General features: G+C 43.1%; 1 protein-coding gene across 3 annotated transcripts in view; it reads right to left on the reverse strand.

Annotated features, from left to right (window-relative positions):
- Window positions 1–20,261, reverse strand: part of COL14A1 (collagen type XIV alpha 1 chain) — a 228,547-nt gene that overhangs the window by 152,553 nt on the left and 55,733 nt on the right. For all 3 annotated transcript variants that reach the window (XM_055431577.2, XM_055431576.2, XM_055431578.2), the window contains exons 6-12: window positions 18,163–18,318; window positions 17,069–17,188; window positions 15,041–15,205; window positions 11,365–11,526; window positions 4,396–4,547; window positions 3,115–3,244; window positions 938–1,083 (exon numbers count right to left, since the gene is read on the reverse strand). In XM_055431577.2, the coding sequence (XP_055287552.2) occupies window positions 938–1,083; window positions 3,115–3,244; window positions 4,396–4,547; window positions 11,365–11,526; window positions 15,041–15,205; window positions 17,069–17,188; window positions 18,163–18,318 (1,031 nt within the window). The remainder of the gene's footprint in view (window positions 1–937; window positions 1,084–3,114; window positions 3,245–4,395; window positions 4,548–11,364; window positions 11,527–15,040; window positions 15,206–17,068; window positions 17,189–18,162; window positions 18,319–20,261) is intronic.

A 20,261-nucleotide genomic window follows, 5' to 3' on the forward strand; every position in this document is an offset into this window, starting at 1 on the left:
GTCCATGGGATTCTCCAGGCAAGAACACCGGAGTGGGTTGCCACGTCCTTCTCTAAGCGATCTTCCCCACCCAGAGAATGAACCCTGATCTCCTGCACCAGCAGGTGGATTCTTTATCACTTAGTCACCTGGGAAACCCATATTTCTCTATAATATCTCTCTAATTAGTAAAACAGACTTTTCAAAGTCAGTGCACATAAGGCCATCGCAATCACTTGTGCACTGCATGGAGCAATGCAGATTATATAAACTTTCCCTCGAGTAATGTGGGGAGGCCTAGGATAAGCCTTAGTAATGTGCATAGTCTTTGCAAAAAGAAACTTCACTGTTAGAAATGTTTCCTAGGGAAATGATCAGATGACCATGTAAAGTTATATGCTAAAAGTAGTCCCCAAAGTATATTTATATAGCAAATTATCTTTTTTTTTTTTTTTTAGCCTGACTTGTGGGATCTCCCAACCAGAGTTTGAACCTGGGCCCTGGAAGTAAAAGCACAAGTCCTAACCAGTGGACCACCAGGGAATTCTTTTATATAGCAAATTATCCAAATGTTCTAATTAACAGATTAATTAAACATGAACTGGTACAAACCAACAATGGGATAGTATAAAGTTGTTTAAATGACTATGTAAAATACAGTGTAATGGTACGGAAAGATATTCTCAACAAGCAAAAGGAAAATTACAAGGAAAACTACAAAACCATTCCCATTGTGTTAAAAATCCCCATTGTGTGTGATTGTGTTAAAAATGCGTTGAAAACGACTGTTGACTCAATGCTGACAATGGTTACTGCTAGGTGGTGGGCTTGCGAGTGATTACTTTCTTTGGCTGGTGTGACTTTTCTAAATTTTATACGTTACATTTTTATATTAAAAAACAAAACAGTGCTAAGGAAGCCAAAGATTCTAGGACGCTAGCAGGCGGCAGGCGGGTACCTCTTTCTCATCGCCGGCCAGGCCCTCCGTGAGGGGAGCGTAGAGGATCAGGTACCCGGACGCCCCAGGCACGGGGTTCCATCTCACCCTCAGAGTGTTCTCAGTCACGTCGTACAGCTCCAGGTCGGAAGCTACAGGTAAAGAGACTGCCAGAGGAGATCTGTGAGTGGTCAGCCGTTTATCATGTGCTCTCTTGCTCCAAGGTCTCTACAGCTCAGGCTCTAAAAGTGATGGCTTTTCAATCATATGCTGTCCCTTATATACAGACTCGAAGGTTCAGAGTTGGAGAATAAACTTTCGGTTTCCAGCCAGGAAGGACAGGGGAAGGGCAGTCAGGGAGTGTGGGAGCCACATGTACACACGGCTGTGTTTGAAATGGGGAACCGGCGCGGCCCCTGCACAGCACAGGGAACGCCGCTCAGTGTTACCTGAGCCTGGCCGGGGGCAGTCTGCGCGAGAAGCGGTCCACCGTGTGCATGGCCAAGTCCCTTTGCAGTCCGCCCTAGACTATCACAACACTACCGTTCAATCTGTTTACACAGCCGTATACGCCCTTTGGGGAAAGGTAAATGCAATGAACGTTTAAAAGCAGAAGTGACATTTTTTAGTTTCTTATGTCTTATTAGAGTGATGGTCACATTTCTCTGCGAGCCAGTCAAGAGCAGGGAGACTCTTCTGACCACCGTTTTACGCCTATTACCAAGCACAGGGTCTGACCTGCAGCAGCCACTAAAACTAGCTGTTGGGTCACTTCCTAAATGAAAGAATAGGTGGCTGGCTGGACAGATACATGAATGAATAAACACTCATCAACACTCATTCAATCAGAGAGAGTGAGGAGACATGACTGTTGGTAACAATAGGGCTTGAGACAGAATAATGAAGAAATAAGACTTGCCATACTGGAGAAGTAGGCAGAAAGGGACTAAGGATAAACTGCAAGTTCCCAGCTTAAAAGATCACAGTAAAAACTATGAAGCATTGTTTTTAACTGTGACTGCAGGTCCTGCTAGATCTCCTAGCGCTATGCCAAATCCGGGACTTTGCTCACAGGCGCAGTTCCCTGTCGCGCTCCCACTGGCCTGTAGCACTTCTTGGCACAAGTTGGTTTGCATGTTCTTGGTCTGCATTTTCTCCCTTGCTAGACTAAAACCTCCTCAAGGGCAGAAATTGCTGCAAAAATATTTCTGCAAAGCAAGAATATTACAATGCTATGTGGCAACCTGGATTGGAGGGAAGTTTGAGAGGTGATGGATAGATGTGTGAGAAGATCCCCTGGAGAAGGAAATGACAACCCACTCCAGTGTTCTTGCCTGGGAAATCCCAAGGACAGAGGAGCCTGGCGGGCTACAGTTCATGGGGTTGCAAAGAGTCAGACACGACTCAGCGACTAAAACTGCCACCAACCAGGATACATGTATGTGTGTGGCTGAGTCCCTTGCTAGCCACCAGAAACTATCACAGCATTGTTAGCTGGCTATACTCCAATATCAAATAAAAAGATTAAAGAAAAGCAGGAGTGTTAAAGCTTGTCTTACTAATTGTTTTCAGGAATAAATCCAATAATGTGTTGGACGTGGAACGTGGTTGTTGCAATGCCTGGTACTGTGTTACCGGAGTTGTTGACGTTGCTATTGTTCTATCAGAGGCAGACCAGTCCACACACTGGCTGGCATGTACTAGGAACTCAGTGTTTGAGATAACTAAATGAGCACGTGATCACGTTTCTCAAGATTGTTCCCAGGACTCTCTGCATGTGTGTGCATGTGTGCATTTGTGGTTGTGGTCTTTCCCAGGTAAGAAATGACTGACCAGTATTCATAAACTTTAATTACAGTGATATTCCTAATGAAAACAGATGTAACGTATTTCTCCAGTCTTCTACTGGGCAGGGGAGCTACAGAGCTTCTGCTCTACTTCTACTGATAAACTGAAGCCCAGCGCTTAGTTTATAATAGGCGTTCACTAGATATGTGTTTATTACATGAATAAATGTATTTTTCACTCTTCATCACTCAGGCTTCTCTCTCCTAAACATACCGGAGTTGTATAATATCCCTCCCAACACAGGGCACCTGCAGACTGCAAACACAGCATGGCCCAGTACGGTGCAAGCACAGCCAGGCCGCCTGAACACCGCTATGCACAATCAGAAGACGGTAGAATTCAATACCCACGTGTGGTTTCGGTTCCCCGAAGGCCTTCGCTAGCCGTGTGAGCATATATTGCAAAGACTGCTATCTGATACTCAGTTAAAGACATCAAGTTTCTCAGCACCGTGGAAGACACGCGTCCGTCCACCACCACCTGTTAAAGAACAGTTCAAGGAATGAGAAAATGGAATTTCTCACATGCAAACTGAAGGTCAAAAAATACCTTCAGCAAGAACTTTTCATTAAACATGTTCTTATCTGCACCACATCCTTCTTCACTGTGACAGTCAGTTCTCCTTGAATTCTCACATCATGGGACCCACCTTCTATGGAGTATGTCCAAGAGTCCCTTACTAGGTCACACCTAATGAAAACCGTGTCATTCCTAACCTAATTGCTATCCTAATCACATCCACTCAGTAACAGGTGACATGTTATTACTACTTCCATGGAGTCTTGGAAGGTTTAAAGGTTAAAAGGTTTATTAGTCATGAAAAAGAGCTATTGGAAGCACTGTGATTTGTTGTTTTGTTTTTTTTTCTTAGTCTGGATGATATAATCTCTAGAATCTAACACTAAAGGTCATAAATCCTGTCATAATGCAGAAGAAAACTGAAACACGCTGAGGCCAATCATAGGTAAGAACAACAAAAGGTTAGAACGTCAAAAAAAGAGATAGGGAGATTTCATCACATCTTATTATATTTCCTGTGAATTTGTGTATCACAGATTAGGAAATGGGAGCCATTCAGGCATCTGGCAATAGATGGTCTCTCCTGTGATGGCAACTCGTGAGAAGGGCCCGTCACAGACGCTTCACGATGCTTCTCATTTGCACTGATCTCCACAAACATCTAGAAAATCCCAAACCTTGAAGGATGACATGACCACATTATGTGGACCACATAGACTTCCTTAAGGCAGAAAGTTCAGACCACTCCCAAAGTAGAAAGAAAACATCAATAGCAAAGGGGGCTCTAGCCAGATAATTAACGACCGATTCCCTTTGCCTTAGAACTCTTTCACTTCTTAAATTACAAAAAAAATTAAGTCAGTGAAGTTGTGTTAGAAATGGATCCATGACCAGTTCTGCAGGTTCTTTGATGGAAATAAGAGGAGAAGACATAAATACCATAAGCTCGAGACAGAACAACCTGGACACATGGAAATGTATTCAGTCCAACAACTGCAAATGCTTGTGACAGAATTATCTCCTTATATATCCACTTCTAGCCTTATTTTCACTACTGTACAAAACCTGAGAGCCTGAAAATAAATGATTTGAAAACACTGTCTCCTTATTACCTCCTCTGGTTTTCCGCCCCTGGTAGGGTAATACACGACTCTGTATTTTTCCACTTTTCCGGGGGCGTGAGTCCAGTTAACCATAATGCTCCTGGCAGTGACTTCAGAAGTCATCAGTTCCGTAGGCGGCCCAATGGTGGCATGGGCTGAGGCTAAATCAAAAAACACAGAAAATGAAACTTTTCCAAAGTTAAATTTTGTGAACCTAGGAAACTCCACTAGTCAGAAATGATTGTTTATCCTGCTTCCAAGATTTTCATCTCTAGTAACGTAATTCAGTACTAGGGGCTCAGCTGGTAAAGAGTCTGCCTGCAGTGTGGGCGACCCAGGTTCAATCCCTGGGTCAGGAAGATCCCCTGGAGAAGGAAATGGTAACCCACTCCAGTGTTCTTGCCTGAGAAATCCCATGGACGGCAGAACCTGGCAGGCTACAGTCCATAGGGTTGCAAAGAGTTGGACACAACTGAGCAACTTCACTTTAGGCTTTAGGATTTAATTCATTACAGGCATACATCAGAGATACTGTGGGTTCAGTACCAGGCCACTGCAAGAAAGCAAGTCATACAATTTTTTATTTCCCAATACATAAAAAAGTTAGGTTTACCCTTCATATGCGTGCATGCTAAGCCGCTTCAGTCATGTCCAACTCTCTGCAGCCTGATGAACTGCAGCCCATCAGACTCCTCCCCATGAGATTCTCCAGGCAAGAATTACTGGAGTGGATTGCCATGACCTCCTCCAGGGGGTCTTCCCCACCCAGGGATTGAACCTGTGACTCTTACCTCTCCTGCATTGGCAGGTTGGTTCTTTACCACTAGCGCCACCCGAGAAGCTAGCATTATGTCTAGAAAATAATACACATAACTTAACTTAAAAATAATGCTTTTGGGAAAATGGCACCAACAGACTTGCTCAACACAAGGCTGCCACAAACTTTCAGTGTTTTGAAATTTTTTGAATGTATTTTCTAACACATACCTGCAAAGTGCAACAAGGAGAGGCACAATAAAACAAGGTGTGCTTGGACTGTGTTTCTTCATTGAAACACTTAAGCACCTGTTAGGCGTCAGTCACCATGCTGGGCCCTAATGACACCGACTTAAGTAAGACACGGTCCTTGACTCTAAGGACCGTTCTTAGAGACACTGCTGGAGAACAGTAAAAACTCACCTTGAGTTTGTGTGTATCTAAAGATCCGCCTCTGATATCTTCACAAGTCCTCCCTCATTTTGTTCTCAGTAAATGCTATCACTGTTCCCACTTTTCAGGCGAGAAAACCAAGTTAGAATGATGTTAAATTACTTGCCCAAGTCTCACAATTGGTAAGTATCAGAGCTGAGATTTATATGTAAGCTTCTTGACACAAGAGCTTGTGTTTTTGAGCAGTAGAGGATATATTCTCTCTACTGAAGGCTTCAACTCAACAAATGGCCAACATTTAAAAGTAAAAAGAGAAGAAAAAGCAACTAACACATCCTGAATGTCCACTCTGAGCTAAGCATTACGTAAGCACTTTGTGTGTTATATACACGTCATAACAGTGGGTCTGGCAAAGACTTGGGACCTGTAAAGCTCAAAGGCCTGGAAATTTAGGATTCTTATCTGCTAGGGGCACTTATTTAAAGGGACTTTGCTGCTAAGTCCCTTCAGTCGTGTCCAACTCTGTGCGACCCCATAGACGGCAGCCCACCGGTCTCCCCTGTCCCTGGGATTCTCCAGGCAAGAACACTGGAGTGGGTTGCCATTTCCTTCTCCAATGCATGAAAGTGAAAAGTGAAAGTGAAGTCACTCAGTCGTGTCCGACTCTTAGCAACCCCATGGACTGCAGCCTACCAGGCTCCCCCGTCCATGGGATTTTCCAGGCAAGAGTACTGGAGTGGGTTGCCATTTCCTTCTCCGAAAGGGGCTTTAGTAGTCATATTAATGGGGAAAAACTTAGTTATTAAGCAATAACTACTATCAAGCACTTTATTAAGCATGCCTTAAAAGCAAGCACATGTAGAGTTTTTTGTGGGAAAATGTGGGCTCTAAAATAGTCTCAGACTTCCTTGGTTGTTCAGTGGTAAAGAATTGATCTGCCTATGCAGGGAGATGCAGGTTCAATCCCTGGGTCAGGAAGATCTGCTGGAGAAGGAAATAGCAACTCACTCCAGTATTCGTGCCTGGGGAATCCCATGGACAGAGGAGCCTGGCAGGCTACAGTCCACGGGGTCGCAAAAGAGTTGCACACAACTGAGCGACTAAAGAGCAACAACAAAAATGGTGTCACTGAGCGGCTCAGAGAAATTCGTCCAGGAAACCAGTACCTGGCTGCTCAGCCTAGTCTGAGGAGTCCCGGGCCAGGGCGAGAGGGATGATGAAAGACAGACGTGCAGCCCAACTGCGTCATCCCCGCCCAGACACAGCACAGGCGGGAGCCAGAGAAGGGTCTGGATATCTCCCGCTCAGACTGCACCCCTGGGAGTCAGATGCAACCTGCAGCCCAAGGATATCACAGGGAATAAGGGTCAAAACCTGAGATGGCCGAGCTCCGGGAAGACAGAGCGCACGGCTTCTTCCTACCATCCCCACTGAGTGCAGCTCGCGTTTCTGGGAACTGCAAGTCAAGCCTAAGTTCCTGAGAAGCAGACGGTGGATGGGCAGGGGACCGTGGGACCCACAGAACGGTACAGTGGTGACTTTCCCGAGGTTCCTTTCGCCTCATGCATCTCAAACACAGAGCTAAGGAATGCAGCCACCTAGAAACACAAATAAATACAGACAAAAACCATCCAACGAAGCCTGCTCTCTCCAGGCAAAGGACCAGGAAAGGAGCAGCCTGCCAAAACAAAAAGCTTTCAGGCAACAACGGCTCTAGTCTAGAAAAACAGCACAGAAAAAAACCACTGTGGCCCCATCCAAGCTGTGCCAACCCAGGTCAAGTGGGAGCCAAGACCCCACCCTTCCTGACTGTAACAGGGGCCCGCATTTACTCTGGTCCCATCACACAGCCAGGGTGATGGGGAAAAGATCAAAGAGGGAGGAGATAACTGTGGCCTACAGATGGTGACAGGCCCCCACCTCACCCACGTGTGCTATCCACGGAGACACAAGAAGAGCTGGACTTCCAACCCCGCACACTGACATCCAGGCACCCTCCTGTTTGCCTCCAGGCTGGTGTCAGAGGAGACCTAACAAGGTCATCGGATACAAGCACACAGAAACATACATAGACCTCCACACACTAGTGATAAAAATGTGAACACCACCAACATCAAAAAGAGACTAAGGCTTCTCACAATAAAATACGCAAAGTGAGTGGAGCAGAGTCTGTATAGAAATTGTATCTTGAAAACCACAAAATGCTGATGGAACTCAAAGGGTATCTAAACAAGCAAAAGGACTTGACACGTTTGTGGACTAAAATATTCAACAGATTAAAGATGTCAGTTCTTCCCAAGTTGGTATTTGATAATTCAGAAATGATTTAATGCTATTTCCATCAAAGCCCCAACAAGATATTCTGTAGAATAAAATTATTCTGATATTTATATTAGATAATTATATAAATTATATATAGTATATAAAGATTACTCTAATATTTATATGGAATATAAGGAAGCATAGTAGCAACAACAATTTTGTAAAAGGATAATCAAATGAGAGAACTCAGTCTATTCAATCTCAAGACTTATTATGTAGCTACAGTAAATCAAGACTGTACGATCCTGGAACAGGGTTAGACAAATAAATGGAACCGTAAAGAACCCAGATTTAAACACATGCACATCTGCCCAACTGCTACTTGACAAAGCCGCAAGGTAACTCAACAGCAGAAATGCAGCCTTTTTAGCAAGCAGTGCTAGAACCTTAAACTAACTTCAAATCCTTTACAAAGAATTAACTTTAAATGTCAAATATAAAACTTTCTGAAAAAATAATAAAAAGGAAACTCTTTGGGATTTAAGGTCAGGACTGAACTGAACTGAAACGAACTGAAAGAGTTCTTAGACCTGACACCCAAAGCACTAATCCTAAAATGAAGAATTGATAAACTGCACCTCCTCAAAACTGAAAACTTTTGTCCTGCAAATGATCTTGTTAAAAAGATGAAAAGGCAAGCTACAAATTGGCAGAAAATATTAACAAACCACCTGTCTAAGAATGGACAATCATCTTCCCTGGTGGCTCAGACAGTAAAGAATCTGCCTGCTAGGCAGGAGACCTGGGTTCAATCCATGAGTCAGGAACAGCCCCTGGGAAGGGAATGGCTGCCCCCTCCAGCATTCCTGCCCGGAGAATCCCCATGGACAGAGGAGCCTGGCGGGCTACAGGCCACGGGGTCGCAAAGCGTTGGACACGACTGAACGACTAACACACTTACTGTTAACAAACTACATATCTACACATATCTAACAACGGATCATTATCTAAAATATAAAGAATTCTCAAATCTAAAAATCAAAAGCTAACACAAAACACACTCCCTAAAAATGAGCCCAATTAGAAAGTGGGCAAAAGATATGAACAGACTTTTCAGGATATACTCTGTATAGCACATGAAATATGCATTAACACACGCATACAGAATCCAGAACAATACCGATGAACCTATTCGCGGGAGGGAATGGAGACACAGAGGCAGAGAATGGACTTGTGGCCACAGTGGGCAAGGGAGAGGGTGGGACGACTAGAGACAGCAGTGGCCCCAGCACTGCCCGGGTTACAACCAGGGTGGGTGAGGAGCTGCACTGGGAGCCCATCTGGGCCCCCGGACGACCTGGAGGGCGGCGAGGCCAGAGGTCAGGGCGGAGACATGAGCACAGCAGAGGCTGACTTGCGCTGCTGTGTGGCAGAAACCAACACAAAGTGGTCAAGAAATTTTAAAACTATTTGAATCAAAAACTAGGGGAAAAAAGCATAGGAAAGATGTTCAACTTCATTAGCCATCAGGAAAACGAACGTTAAAACCACGATGAGATTGCACTCCACACCCGTCAGAATGGCCAAAATAAAAAACTGTAACAGCAGACGTTAGTGACAGGCATAGAAACGGGACCACTCCTGCGGTGCCTGCAGCAATGCCAGGCGCTGCAGGCGCAGCGGAGGACAATCTGGCAGTCTCTCAGGCTAAACTACACTAAACACGTCATGTGATGAAGCAGTTGCACTCCTGGGCCTCATCCCAGAAAAATGAAAACGTATGTTCATACAAGAACCGACACATGAATGTTCATTGCAGCTTTTTTTTTGGTAACAGCCAAAAATGGAAAGAATTCAGATGTCTTTCACTGTGTGAATGGTTAAGCAAACTGTGGTGCATCCATAACATGAAACGTGATGCAGCAATAAAAACAAGAGCTATGGACACACGCAACAGCTTGGATGAGCCTCCAGGAAATCACCCTGAGTGAAAAATACCAATTCCAAAAGTTTACATACTACGTAATTTAATTTATTGAACATTTCCAAAATGACAAGCATTTAGAGATGAAGAACAGATTCGTGCTGGCCAGAGATTAGGAAGAGGTTGGGGCAGGGAGGGAATATAGCTGGAGAAGGACAATAAAAGTCATCCTGCGACAGGAACATTCTGTATCTTGACTTGACCAATGTGAATTTCCTGCCTGTGACAGGCACCATTGAGAGAAACATTAAGATATTACAATCTCTTTCTACATTATTTCTTACAACTTCATAGAAAGAAAGAAAGTGAAGTTGCTCAGTCGTGTCCGACTCTCGGCAACCCCATGGACTATAGCCTACCAGGTTCCTCTGTCCATGAAATTTTTCAGGCAAGAGTACTGGAGTGGGTTGCCATTTCCTTCTCCAGGGGATCTTCCCAACCCAGGGATCAAACCCGGGTCTCCCGCACTTCAGGGAGACGCTTTACCATCTGAGCCACCAGGGAAGCCCCTACAACTTCATGTGGATGTTCAATTATTTCAAACTCCAACATTTAATTAAAAACAAAGAAACATGATCATCTACATGCTGGGAGAAATATCAGTAACCTCAGATATGCAGATGACACCACCCTTATGGCAGAAAGGGAAGCATGAAAGAGCCGCTTGATGAAAGTGAAAGAGGAGAGTGAGAAAGTTGGCTTGAAGCTCAACATTCAGAAAACAGAGATCATGGCATCTGGTCCCATCACTTCATGATGAATAGATGGGGAAACAGTGGAAACAGAGGCTGACTTTATTTTTCTGGGCTCCAAAATCACTGCAGACAGTGATTGCAGCCATGAAATTAAAAGACACTTACTCCTTGGAAGGAAAGTTATAACTAACCTAGACAGCATATTAAAAAGCAGAGACATTACTTTGCCAACAAAGGTCCATCTAGTCAAGGCTATGGTTTTCCCAGTGGTCATGTATGGATGTGAGAGTTGGACTTTAAAGAAAGCTGAGGGCTGAAGAATTGGTGCTTTTGAACTGTGGTGTTGGAGAAGACTCTTGAGAGTCCCTTGGACTGCAAGGAGATCCAGCCAGTCCATCTTAAAGAAGATCAGTCCTGGGTGTTCATTGGAAGGACTGATGCTAAAGCTGAAACTCCAATACTTTGGCCACCTGATGTGGAGAACTGACTCATTGGAAAAGACCCTGATGCTGGGAGGGATTGGGGGTGGGAGGAGACGGGACGACAGAGAATGAGATGGCTGGATGGCATCACCGACTGGATGGACATGAGTTTGAGTGAACTCCGGGAGTTGGTGATGGACAGGGAGGCCTGGCGTGCTGTGATTCATGGGGTCGCGGAGAGTCGGACATGACTGAGCGACTGAACCGAACTGAACTGAACATGCAACAGCACGGAAACAACTATCTAGTGATTTAAAGTACACCCCCGCGCCCCACCAAGTATACCCTCTGTCTACTCTGATGATCCGGAGCACGGAAGCACACAGCACTGCTGGGAAAGTCAGCGTGAAGAAAGGACAGGCCGTTCTCCACCCAGAGTGAGCCCGGCCGGCAGAGGTTCGCGCACCTTTGATGTCGCGGTCCTGCTCCTCCACCCTGGAGCACACGGTCCTCGTGAGGCTCTCCACAACCGTGTGCATCAGGTCAAACTCGGCCACGTTGTACACGTGCGTGCTGTCCGGCTCGGAGGCGATCTCCTGCAGCTCCTTTTCGTCCGCGTTCTTCACCCCTGCGTTGGGGACGACAGGGAGGGTCGTGACGGTCAAGCCCCGCGGGCGGCGCGGCCGGGACCCTCCTAGGGATCGGTGCTCTGCGCTGCGACCCGCCAGTCCGCACCCGACCAAAGCGCCTTTTCTCGCAAGGGGCACGTCTCCTGGCAGATTGTTTCTGGAAAGTCCCTTTCAAAATCATTTTTAAATGATTAAATCTTTTTTTCCATTTTTTGCACATGGACCCACTGCTTTACTTACTTACTTAGTTACTTTTGGCTGTGTTGGGCCTCCGTTGCTGCAGGCGGGGCCGGGGAAAGCAGAGCCCACGCCCGAGCTGGTACACGGGGTTCCCCTGGTGGGGGCTCCATTGGGTACCCAGGCCCTAGGCGCATGGGTTCCAGTATTTGCAGCACGGGGCTCAGTGCTCTGGGGGATGTGGAATCTTCCCCGACCAGGGATCAAATCCCTGTCCCCTGCACTGGCAGATGGATTCTTATCCACTGTGCCCCCAGGGAAGTCCCCAGATTGCTATATCTTAACTTTTTTCAGTCCATCTTGGGCTTCCCTGGTGGCTCAGACAGTAAAGAATCTGCCTGCAATGCAGGAGGCCCGGGTTTTAGAGGATGTGTTGATAAAACTGACTTCTGTGTTCCATAAATGTTGCAGAAGCAATAGGAATTAAACCAGTACTCTACACTATCAGAACCTCAGGCTTAAATTTCTATAAACATTAGCTTACTTAAACTGAGACAGAAAATCCTTGTCCTTCGTGGAAATTTCGGTCTGCCACAGCTGTGGATGCTGACACTACAGTGTGCTTCCCACGCCCCAGGCACGGCCGTGTGCGCCACACAGTAACACATCCAGTCCTTACAGTCAGACCTGTGAGCTGGGCGGCACTGTTTCTCCCATTTTATAGATAAGCAAGCTGATGAGTGGAGAAGGCAATGGCACCCCACTCCAGTACTCTTGCCTGGAAAGTCCCGTGGATGGAGGAGCCTGGTGGACTACAGTCCATGGGGTCGCTAAGAGTCGGACACGACTGAAGCGACTTAGCAGCAGCAGCAGCAGCAAGCTGATGAGAGGTTAATTCACTTGCTCAAGGAAACCCAGCCAGTAAATATACAGCAAGGATTCCACTCAGGCAATCTAGATCCAAAGTCACATGCCCTTAATGACCCTCTCAAGCTGCACCTCAGAAGACGGCATATATCACCGTTGAAATTAGAAAAAGGGGGAGACTTCCCCAGCAGTTCTCCAGCCTTGCAGTGCCAGGGATGTGAGTTCGATACCTGGTCGGGGAAATAAGAGCCCATATTCCACGGGGTTGGCCCAAAATTTAAAATAAGTAAAATAGTCAATTGATAAAAAATAAATTTTAAAAAATTCTTTAAAGAAAATGAAAAAGACGCAAGGTTGGTTTTCATGAGTGTAAATGTAGATTTCTCTTCTCCAGGAGAAGGACCATTTCTTTAAAAATCCTTGTCACTGCAATTATCTACGGACGTTAAAAAGAGGTAAGAGGGAAGTAAGGAAGAGAGATTACCTGAGGCAACGGTAATTACTCCTTAGATGCCTGGCCCTGTGCCACTTAGTTTATCTGACAGCTTCAACAGCCTGAGCAACAGAGCATCAATTGTTTCTGAACTATTTGCTTTAGAAGGTTACAAGAGAATGAACACTACTGATTTCCAGGTAATTCCCAGAGAAAAAGTCCAAATCACAACCAAGTGAGTCCACTTTAACTCATCCATTCATTATTAACGAGGCCATAGAATGGAGAGTAAACACATAAATTAATCCCCTATTAGTGTAAGTCTTCTGCAGGGATTGTTGTTGTTGAACAAAAGTATAGAAAATTAAAAATAAAAATTAAATCAAATCTCCCTGATGTTTCTTGACTGAAGGACTTCTACAATAGCTTCTAAAATGCACTGTTGGATCCGTGTCTACAATAACAAAATAATACCATACATGCTGAAGCAATGAGGTTAATGTCAATAATACTTTTCATGGCATTCAGTTAAAACCAACAAGTCTGGATTCATTTAAGAATATTCTAGAGACGATAAGCCCCAAATCCCTCTCTCTCTCACCTTTCCAAACAAAACAGTTTCACTGTTGTAAAGAGCATGGAAAAGTGAGGAAATGGTCATCATGACTTGGAAGGAATTTGTTTTGGAAGGATTTATCTTGTTCATCTGTATGCTCCATCACCCACCACAATGCCTGCCATCCAGCAGAAAAGCAAATACTTCTCCAATGAAACATTCTATGAACCACACTGTGAGTGACAAATCTAGAAATGAGTCAGAGGAATCCTTTGTTTTTTTTCAGTCTCTACTAAATAGAAGGTCTTCCTATCACCAAAGACAATGTAAACAATTTAATCAAGAGCAAAGTTGCCTCAACTAAACATTACGCAGTTATTCCGTGTGTGTGCCATGTGTATTCTTCCCATACACCTATTCTTCCAAAGGGCTATTTTCAAAGAAATAATATTGCACATCTTCAGCTCTGTGCTTTCTTAGCTGCTGCTGCTAAGTCGCTTCAGTCGTGTCCGACTCTGTGCGACCCCATAGACAGCAGCCCACCAGGCTCCCCCGTCCCTGGGATTCTCCAGGCAAGAGCACTGGAGTGGGTTGCCATTTCCTTCTCCAATGCGTGAAAGGGAAAAGTGACAGTGAAGTCGCTCAGTCGTGTCCGACCCTTAGCGACCCCACGGACTGCAGCCTACCAGGCTGCTCCATCCATGGGATTTTCTAGGCAAGAGCACTGGAGTGGGGTGCCATTGCCTTCTTAGCCACAAGGCCCCAATTCCTTGATTGTTTTCTCTCTACGCTATCAGAGAAGAGATAGCTATTTAGTGACTCAAAAGAGAAAAGTCTTGACTAATCCAAGGGCAACAGTTATGGACCTAACCTTTGCACTTTATGCTTTTCACGACACTGCATGTGTGGTATCTCAACCCAGAGATTCTCACAGGGTAAGGTCCTTCAGCTCCACCACTTCCATGCTTAGTGTGAGGAAGTCAGGCTCAGATCACATGACTGGTTATGACCAGAGCCAAGCAGGCGGGAGAGGGAAGGATAAACTGGGAGAGTCATATATGCACACACACAACAGATAGCTAATAAGGACCTGCTGTATACAGGGAACTCTACTCAACACTCTGTAACGACCTACATGGGGAAAGAATCTGAAAAACTGGATAGATGTACATCTATATATAATAGATAACTAACAAGGACCTCCTGTACAGCACAGGGAGCTCCACTCAACACTCTGTAACGACCTACATGGGGAAAGAATCTGAAAAACAGTGGACAGATACACATGTGTAACTGATTCACTTTACTGTACACAGGAAACGAACCCAACACTCTAAATCAAGTAAACTCCAACACATTTTTTTAAAAAAGCCTCGAAAGCGCTCAGGTCTCTTGGCTCGCAGTGAAGTGCATTATATACAGCTTTAAGTGGTTGGGTGTCCACGTCCACTGTTGAAACAGGACCACAGTTAACATGTACCTATGGCAAACAGTTCTACACCAGATTCACGGAGGTTTCTGGATGGTGGAATGACATCATCTTGGGACTTTCCGTCTGTGATTAAAATGCCAATTTTGGACACTCCAGTCCTTGCTCCTGCTTCTGGTTTAAAACTGTTTTCAAAAATGTAATTCAAAGCAAGACCTAGGAGAAAACAAGAAAAAATAAAGATAAGCCAACCATTTCAAATAAAAAGGCTTTCAATTCTCAAAAATGTAACCACAAGATGAGAAAGAAGAGTTTTTATTAGATGTGAACTTTCATCTTCATTTTTACAATGAACTATTCTTTGACGAATCTGGTGAAACACTAAAATCCACCAAAACAGAGGTAATAAAAATTCTGAATACGGCATCATTTCAGAAACTAGCATTTATAAAGAACAATGGATTCCTAGACAATGAATGCTGACAGATTTGCATACAAGAAATCTACACCTTGGGACTTCCTTGGTGGTCTAGTGGTTAAGACTTCTGATGCAGGGGGTGTGAATTTGACCCCTGGTTGGGGAACTAAGACCCTACATGCCACATGGCACAGCCAAAAAAAAAATCAATAAAAATTAAAAAAAGAAAATCTAAACCTCTATAATTTACAACAAAGCAAGAATACCCTCACAGAAGCAACTGTCCCAAATATTATGGCTACACTTTCCATTTTGTTCATGGTGATCTAAAGAAACCACAAGTTCTCTACCTTATAGAGGAAGAAGGGGAGATCTAAAATGGTAATTGAACTGCTGACTTTTGAGTGTGACATTCTTCACCCCTCAAAAATAAGAAATGCTGAATAATGTTATGTGATTTGTGCTTAATACATTTTTGTTGTATTAACAAAAAACTTGTTAGACTAAGCCTCAAACTGGCAAAGTAATGATCAGGATTTCAGTGGTTTATTTAAAATTCAACGACAGCATCTCTATTGCTTAAACTGAGCATCTACATTGTGGGTGTATAGAAGGAAACAGCGTGTAACGGTTAAAACCTGTGATAACGCCTTGGGGTTGAAAGTGAAAGTGAAAGTCGTTCAGTCCTGTCTGACTCTTTGCGACCCCATGGACTGTACAGCCCATGGAATTCCCAGGCAAGAACACTGGAGTGAGTAGCCTTTCCTTCCTCCAGGGGATCTTCCCAACCTAGGTATCGAACCCAGGTCTCCCGCACTGCAGGTGGATTCTTTACCAGCTGAGCCACGAGGCAAGCCCTTGGGGTTGGGCCATTGATAATTGCAATATAAATGCTCTTACAGTCGTTCCTTGGTATCCACAGAAGGGTTGGTTCTAGGACCCCGCACAACACCCAAATCCACAAATGCCCAGGTCTCTTGCGTAAAATGACGTCGAGTCTGCATGTAACCTGCGTGCATCCTCTCATTCACTCTGCGCCATCTCTAGATTACTCATAAGAACTGATACAATATAAATGCTATGGAAGTAGTTACGAGCATGTGACAAATTCAAGGTTTGCTTTTAGGAAATTTCTGGAATATTTTTCCCACACATTTCTACTACCTGGTTGGTCAAAGCTGCAGATGCTAAGGGCTGACTATACTCATTTGCCAATAAAGTGGGTAGGCCAAAGCTCCATAAACATTTTCCTGATAACTACTGATTGCAGAGTAAGGGCAAAGAAATTATCTTCCTTGACAATTTAGGTAGGAATTTGTTTTTATTTCATTGTCAGGGTGACTGGAGGAGAAAACGGGTGAAAAAAGAAAGGAAAATGAATGCAGATGGGTTAAGACAGCTGCTAAGGTTGTCAGCGTCAGGGGCTGCCGGGTACTCTTCCAGCTCAAGCAAGCCCTTCCTTGCTACATTTGTATAGCAAAAGGGATGAGATGTCAGCATGCAACTTCTAATGTGAGTTAAAGAAAAGAGCCATCTAAAAACTTTGAAGGCTAGCTTTCTTTAAAAATACTACGCTAAGACATACACAGCGACAAAATGAAGTAATGAAACTCTTCCTCGGCAAGACATGCTGCCAAAATGTGGACTAGACAAAAACATACCTGTCAGCGTATTTCCCCCCTTGTATGGTAGATTTCGGACAGCTTCGATCACCTCGTCTTTTGTGTTAAAGGCATTCAAGTGCCATTCTATTCTGGGGTCACCGCTATACTGAGCCAGACCTGGAAAAGAAAGACGAGAAAGCCCACCCAGAAATGAGGGGTTACTCGAAGGTCCAGGGGGCCATTCAAGAGAGGAGAATGATGAAGGACCCAGTATTTTGGGGGGGGGGGCAGGGTGGCTAAGTTTTGCGACATTTTTTTTATCTGCCTCCCTGAGAAATTTCAAAGTGAGTTCCTGACATCGATTTAAAGAATTTTCAACATACCTGGAGGCTAATGGAAGGGATACATTTTCTAGACATCTAGAAGTAGGCACCCAATCAGGTACTTAGCATTTTTTAAAGTCTGATCATGTTTGTAGATAAAAGGTCTAGCTGTATTTAATTATTTTTATTGAGGTAATATTGATAGCAGCGTATACAACCTCATACAAGCTTCACGTGTGACATTATATTTTGACTTCTGTATTCACTATCGTGTTTGTATTTTGTTTTCATTCCCAAAGAAAAGAGTTTCCTTAAGGGCTATTTAGAAGTGAAACTAGGAGACTTTATATAATAAAGTGGATATATTTCTCAAAGATTCACAACGTTTTTGTTGTTTTTTTATCACAGCAAGAATTTGGCAAAAATTATCTCACACCATAAAACTTTTTCCAATTGTTGATTAAACATTTCACTTGATTCAATTGCTTTTTAAATAAAAAGAAAACTTTTACCTGATAAATTCTTAAACCAATACTAACTTTTAAATTATTATTTTAAATTTTTGTTAATGATAAAATAATTATTATTATTGTTAGAGAAGATTTTGGCTTTCCAGAAAAATTGAAATATGTTCAATAATTAATTGACATTTTCACAGCAAAAATTAGTAGAAATAAATATTTACTGATACAAACTTGCCCTTTTGGGAACATTCCTATAGTTAAAATTCTGAAAAACATTTGGTAGAGAATCTTTGAAATTTCTTAAGAAGCTTGCTGGTGGTTTCACACTAGGAGCCAATGCTGTTAATTTAAAAAAAAGATGCACCAATTCGTGTCTTCTCAGAGCCCACGTCGAATGCTGTAACCAGGTTTTCCAGAAAAGATCGAACCAGTCTGAAGTTGAATCTCCCAATACTCCATGAGCCATCGACCAGGATTACAATATCAGCAGTAGCCGGTGTTTGACAGAAAAATTTCACTTCTGCAAAGTATAGACCAAAAAGCACCCATGTTACTGTTGGAACTTCTAAAAGAATGGGTCTATTTTAATGTCTTTCAGGTAACTTGGTGCTAAGAATATAATAAAGTTCCTACTAAAGCAACCATATTTTTATGACCATTCTTTTAAATGCATTTTCACCAGGGGAGAAAAAAAAATATGGTAATACCTGGCAACCGAGCCAGTGTTCTGGAAATAGTTAGCAAACACTGGCGGGTTCACAGCACGCTGGCAACTCGAGCCTTCTGCATATTTGAAAAAGCAGTGTCTGTGCAAGAGCATCCAGCTTTGGGTTTTAGTATGCAGATTCTTTCCAGGAAAGATCTCAGCAACACCCGTGCAGGAGGGTCAGCGGCGGTGGGAAGGCAGCCAGGAAGCAGAGCGCGGCTCTCCCGCTCTGATAAGTCTGAGCGAGAGGAAGCGATAAGAGAAGAAAACACAGGCTTCCTGGATTCAAGGAAACGTCAGGGCCATTTAATCTCAGAAAGACATGCAGACTTGTGCTAAAATAGGAAGGGTTTGTGGAAGAAGAAAGTTGGAAGAGCTCAAGAATTTCCCCCAATTCAAATCTTTTTACATATTGTGTCCATGTGACTATATGATTTTATCCCTAGAAGTCATTTCAGTAATTCATTTACTTAAATCAAGCTTCAGAATACGGATTGAGAAAAGGATGCCCAGTGGCTGGACTGGCAGCACCCTGAGCTTTGCCCTCAGGGTGAGTCTAAGCCCACAGAGATTGCAGGCAAGATGCAAAGGGCAAACACAAGTCTTTGCAACAAAGATGGCGGTTGTCTGATATAAGGTAAGTCTGCGCTGGATGAGGTGAAAACCAGCTCTTACAAAGTGAAAATACTAGAATATTCTTAATGTGTTTAAGAATCCTTAAAAATGTCACAATGCTATCAGTATCTTTAGAAGCTTTGCTCTGTAATGTAGTTTGTGTTTCTCAAAGAATGGCTTCAGTTCAGTTCAGTCACTGTTCATCAAAAAAACACCTTAAATAATATAAAAAGATAAGCTACAACTGGGAAAAGACATGTGCAATATAAAAAACTGAAAAAGAATCCACATGAAGAATACATAAAAAAACAAATAGATATGTAAGAGAATGGGCGATATATACGTAAGGTTAATAAATGAAAAAAGAGAAAGTTTAACTGCATTGGTGATCATGGTAATAAAAAAAATCAAGATCACAATGAAGTACAATTTGTGTTCACTCAGATGCAAAAATAAGAAATTTAATACTATTTATAATTACTCCAAAGCTAATGAAATATTTAGGTATATACCGACAACATGTGCAAGACCTGTGTGGTAGGAAAATTACACTATTGATAGAAGAAGTCAAAGAAGATGTAAATCAACAGAGAGGTCAACCATATTAATGGACAGGAAGACTGAACACAGTAGAGATGTCAACTACCCCAAACTGATCAATAGGTTTAATGCAATTCCTATCAAAATTCCAGAAAAGTTTTTTTTTAAGACATAGACAAGCTTACTCTAAAATTTACATAAGAAGGCACAGACCCTAGAATAGTTGAGACAATCTTGATGAAGAATTATGTGGAAAGAATCATTTTACCATACAGTAAGACTGCTTACTATATTTAAGTAGTGAATATTTCAGAGAGATAGACACATACATAAGTGAAAAAGAGAAAAGCTAGAAACAGATCCATACAAATATGCTGAACGATATGATTTCAAATCTAAATGTGATTTAAAAATCATATAGTGATTTTATACCAACGTTCAAAAGTACTTCAACAGATGGCGTTGGAACAATTAAAATGCATGCAAAAGAAAGAAAAAGAAAACTTGACCTAAACTCTATACCAAAATTAATTCAAAGCAGATCATCAATTTAGAGGTAAAAAAGTGAAACCATAAAGCTTTCAGTAAAAAACTAGGACAAA

The sequence above is a fragment of the Moschus berezovskii genome, chromosome 16, assembly GCF_049115385.1.
Source record: "Moschus berezovskii isolate FMDL1 chromosome 16, NW_MosBer_1.0, whole genome shotgun sequence".
Lineage (NCBI taxonomy): Eukaryota > Metazoa > Chordata > Mammalia > Artiodactyla > Moschidae > Moschus > Moschus berezovskii.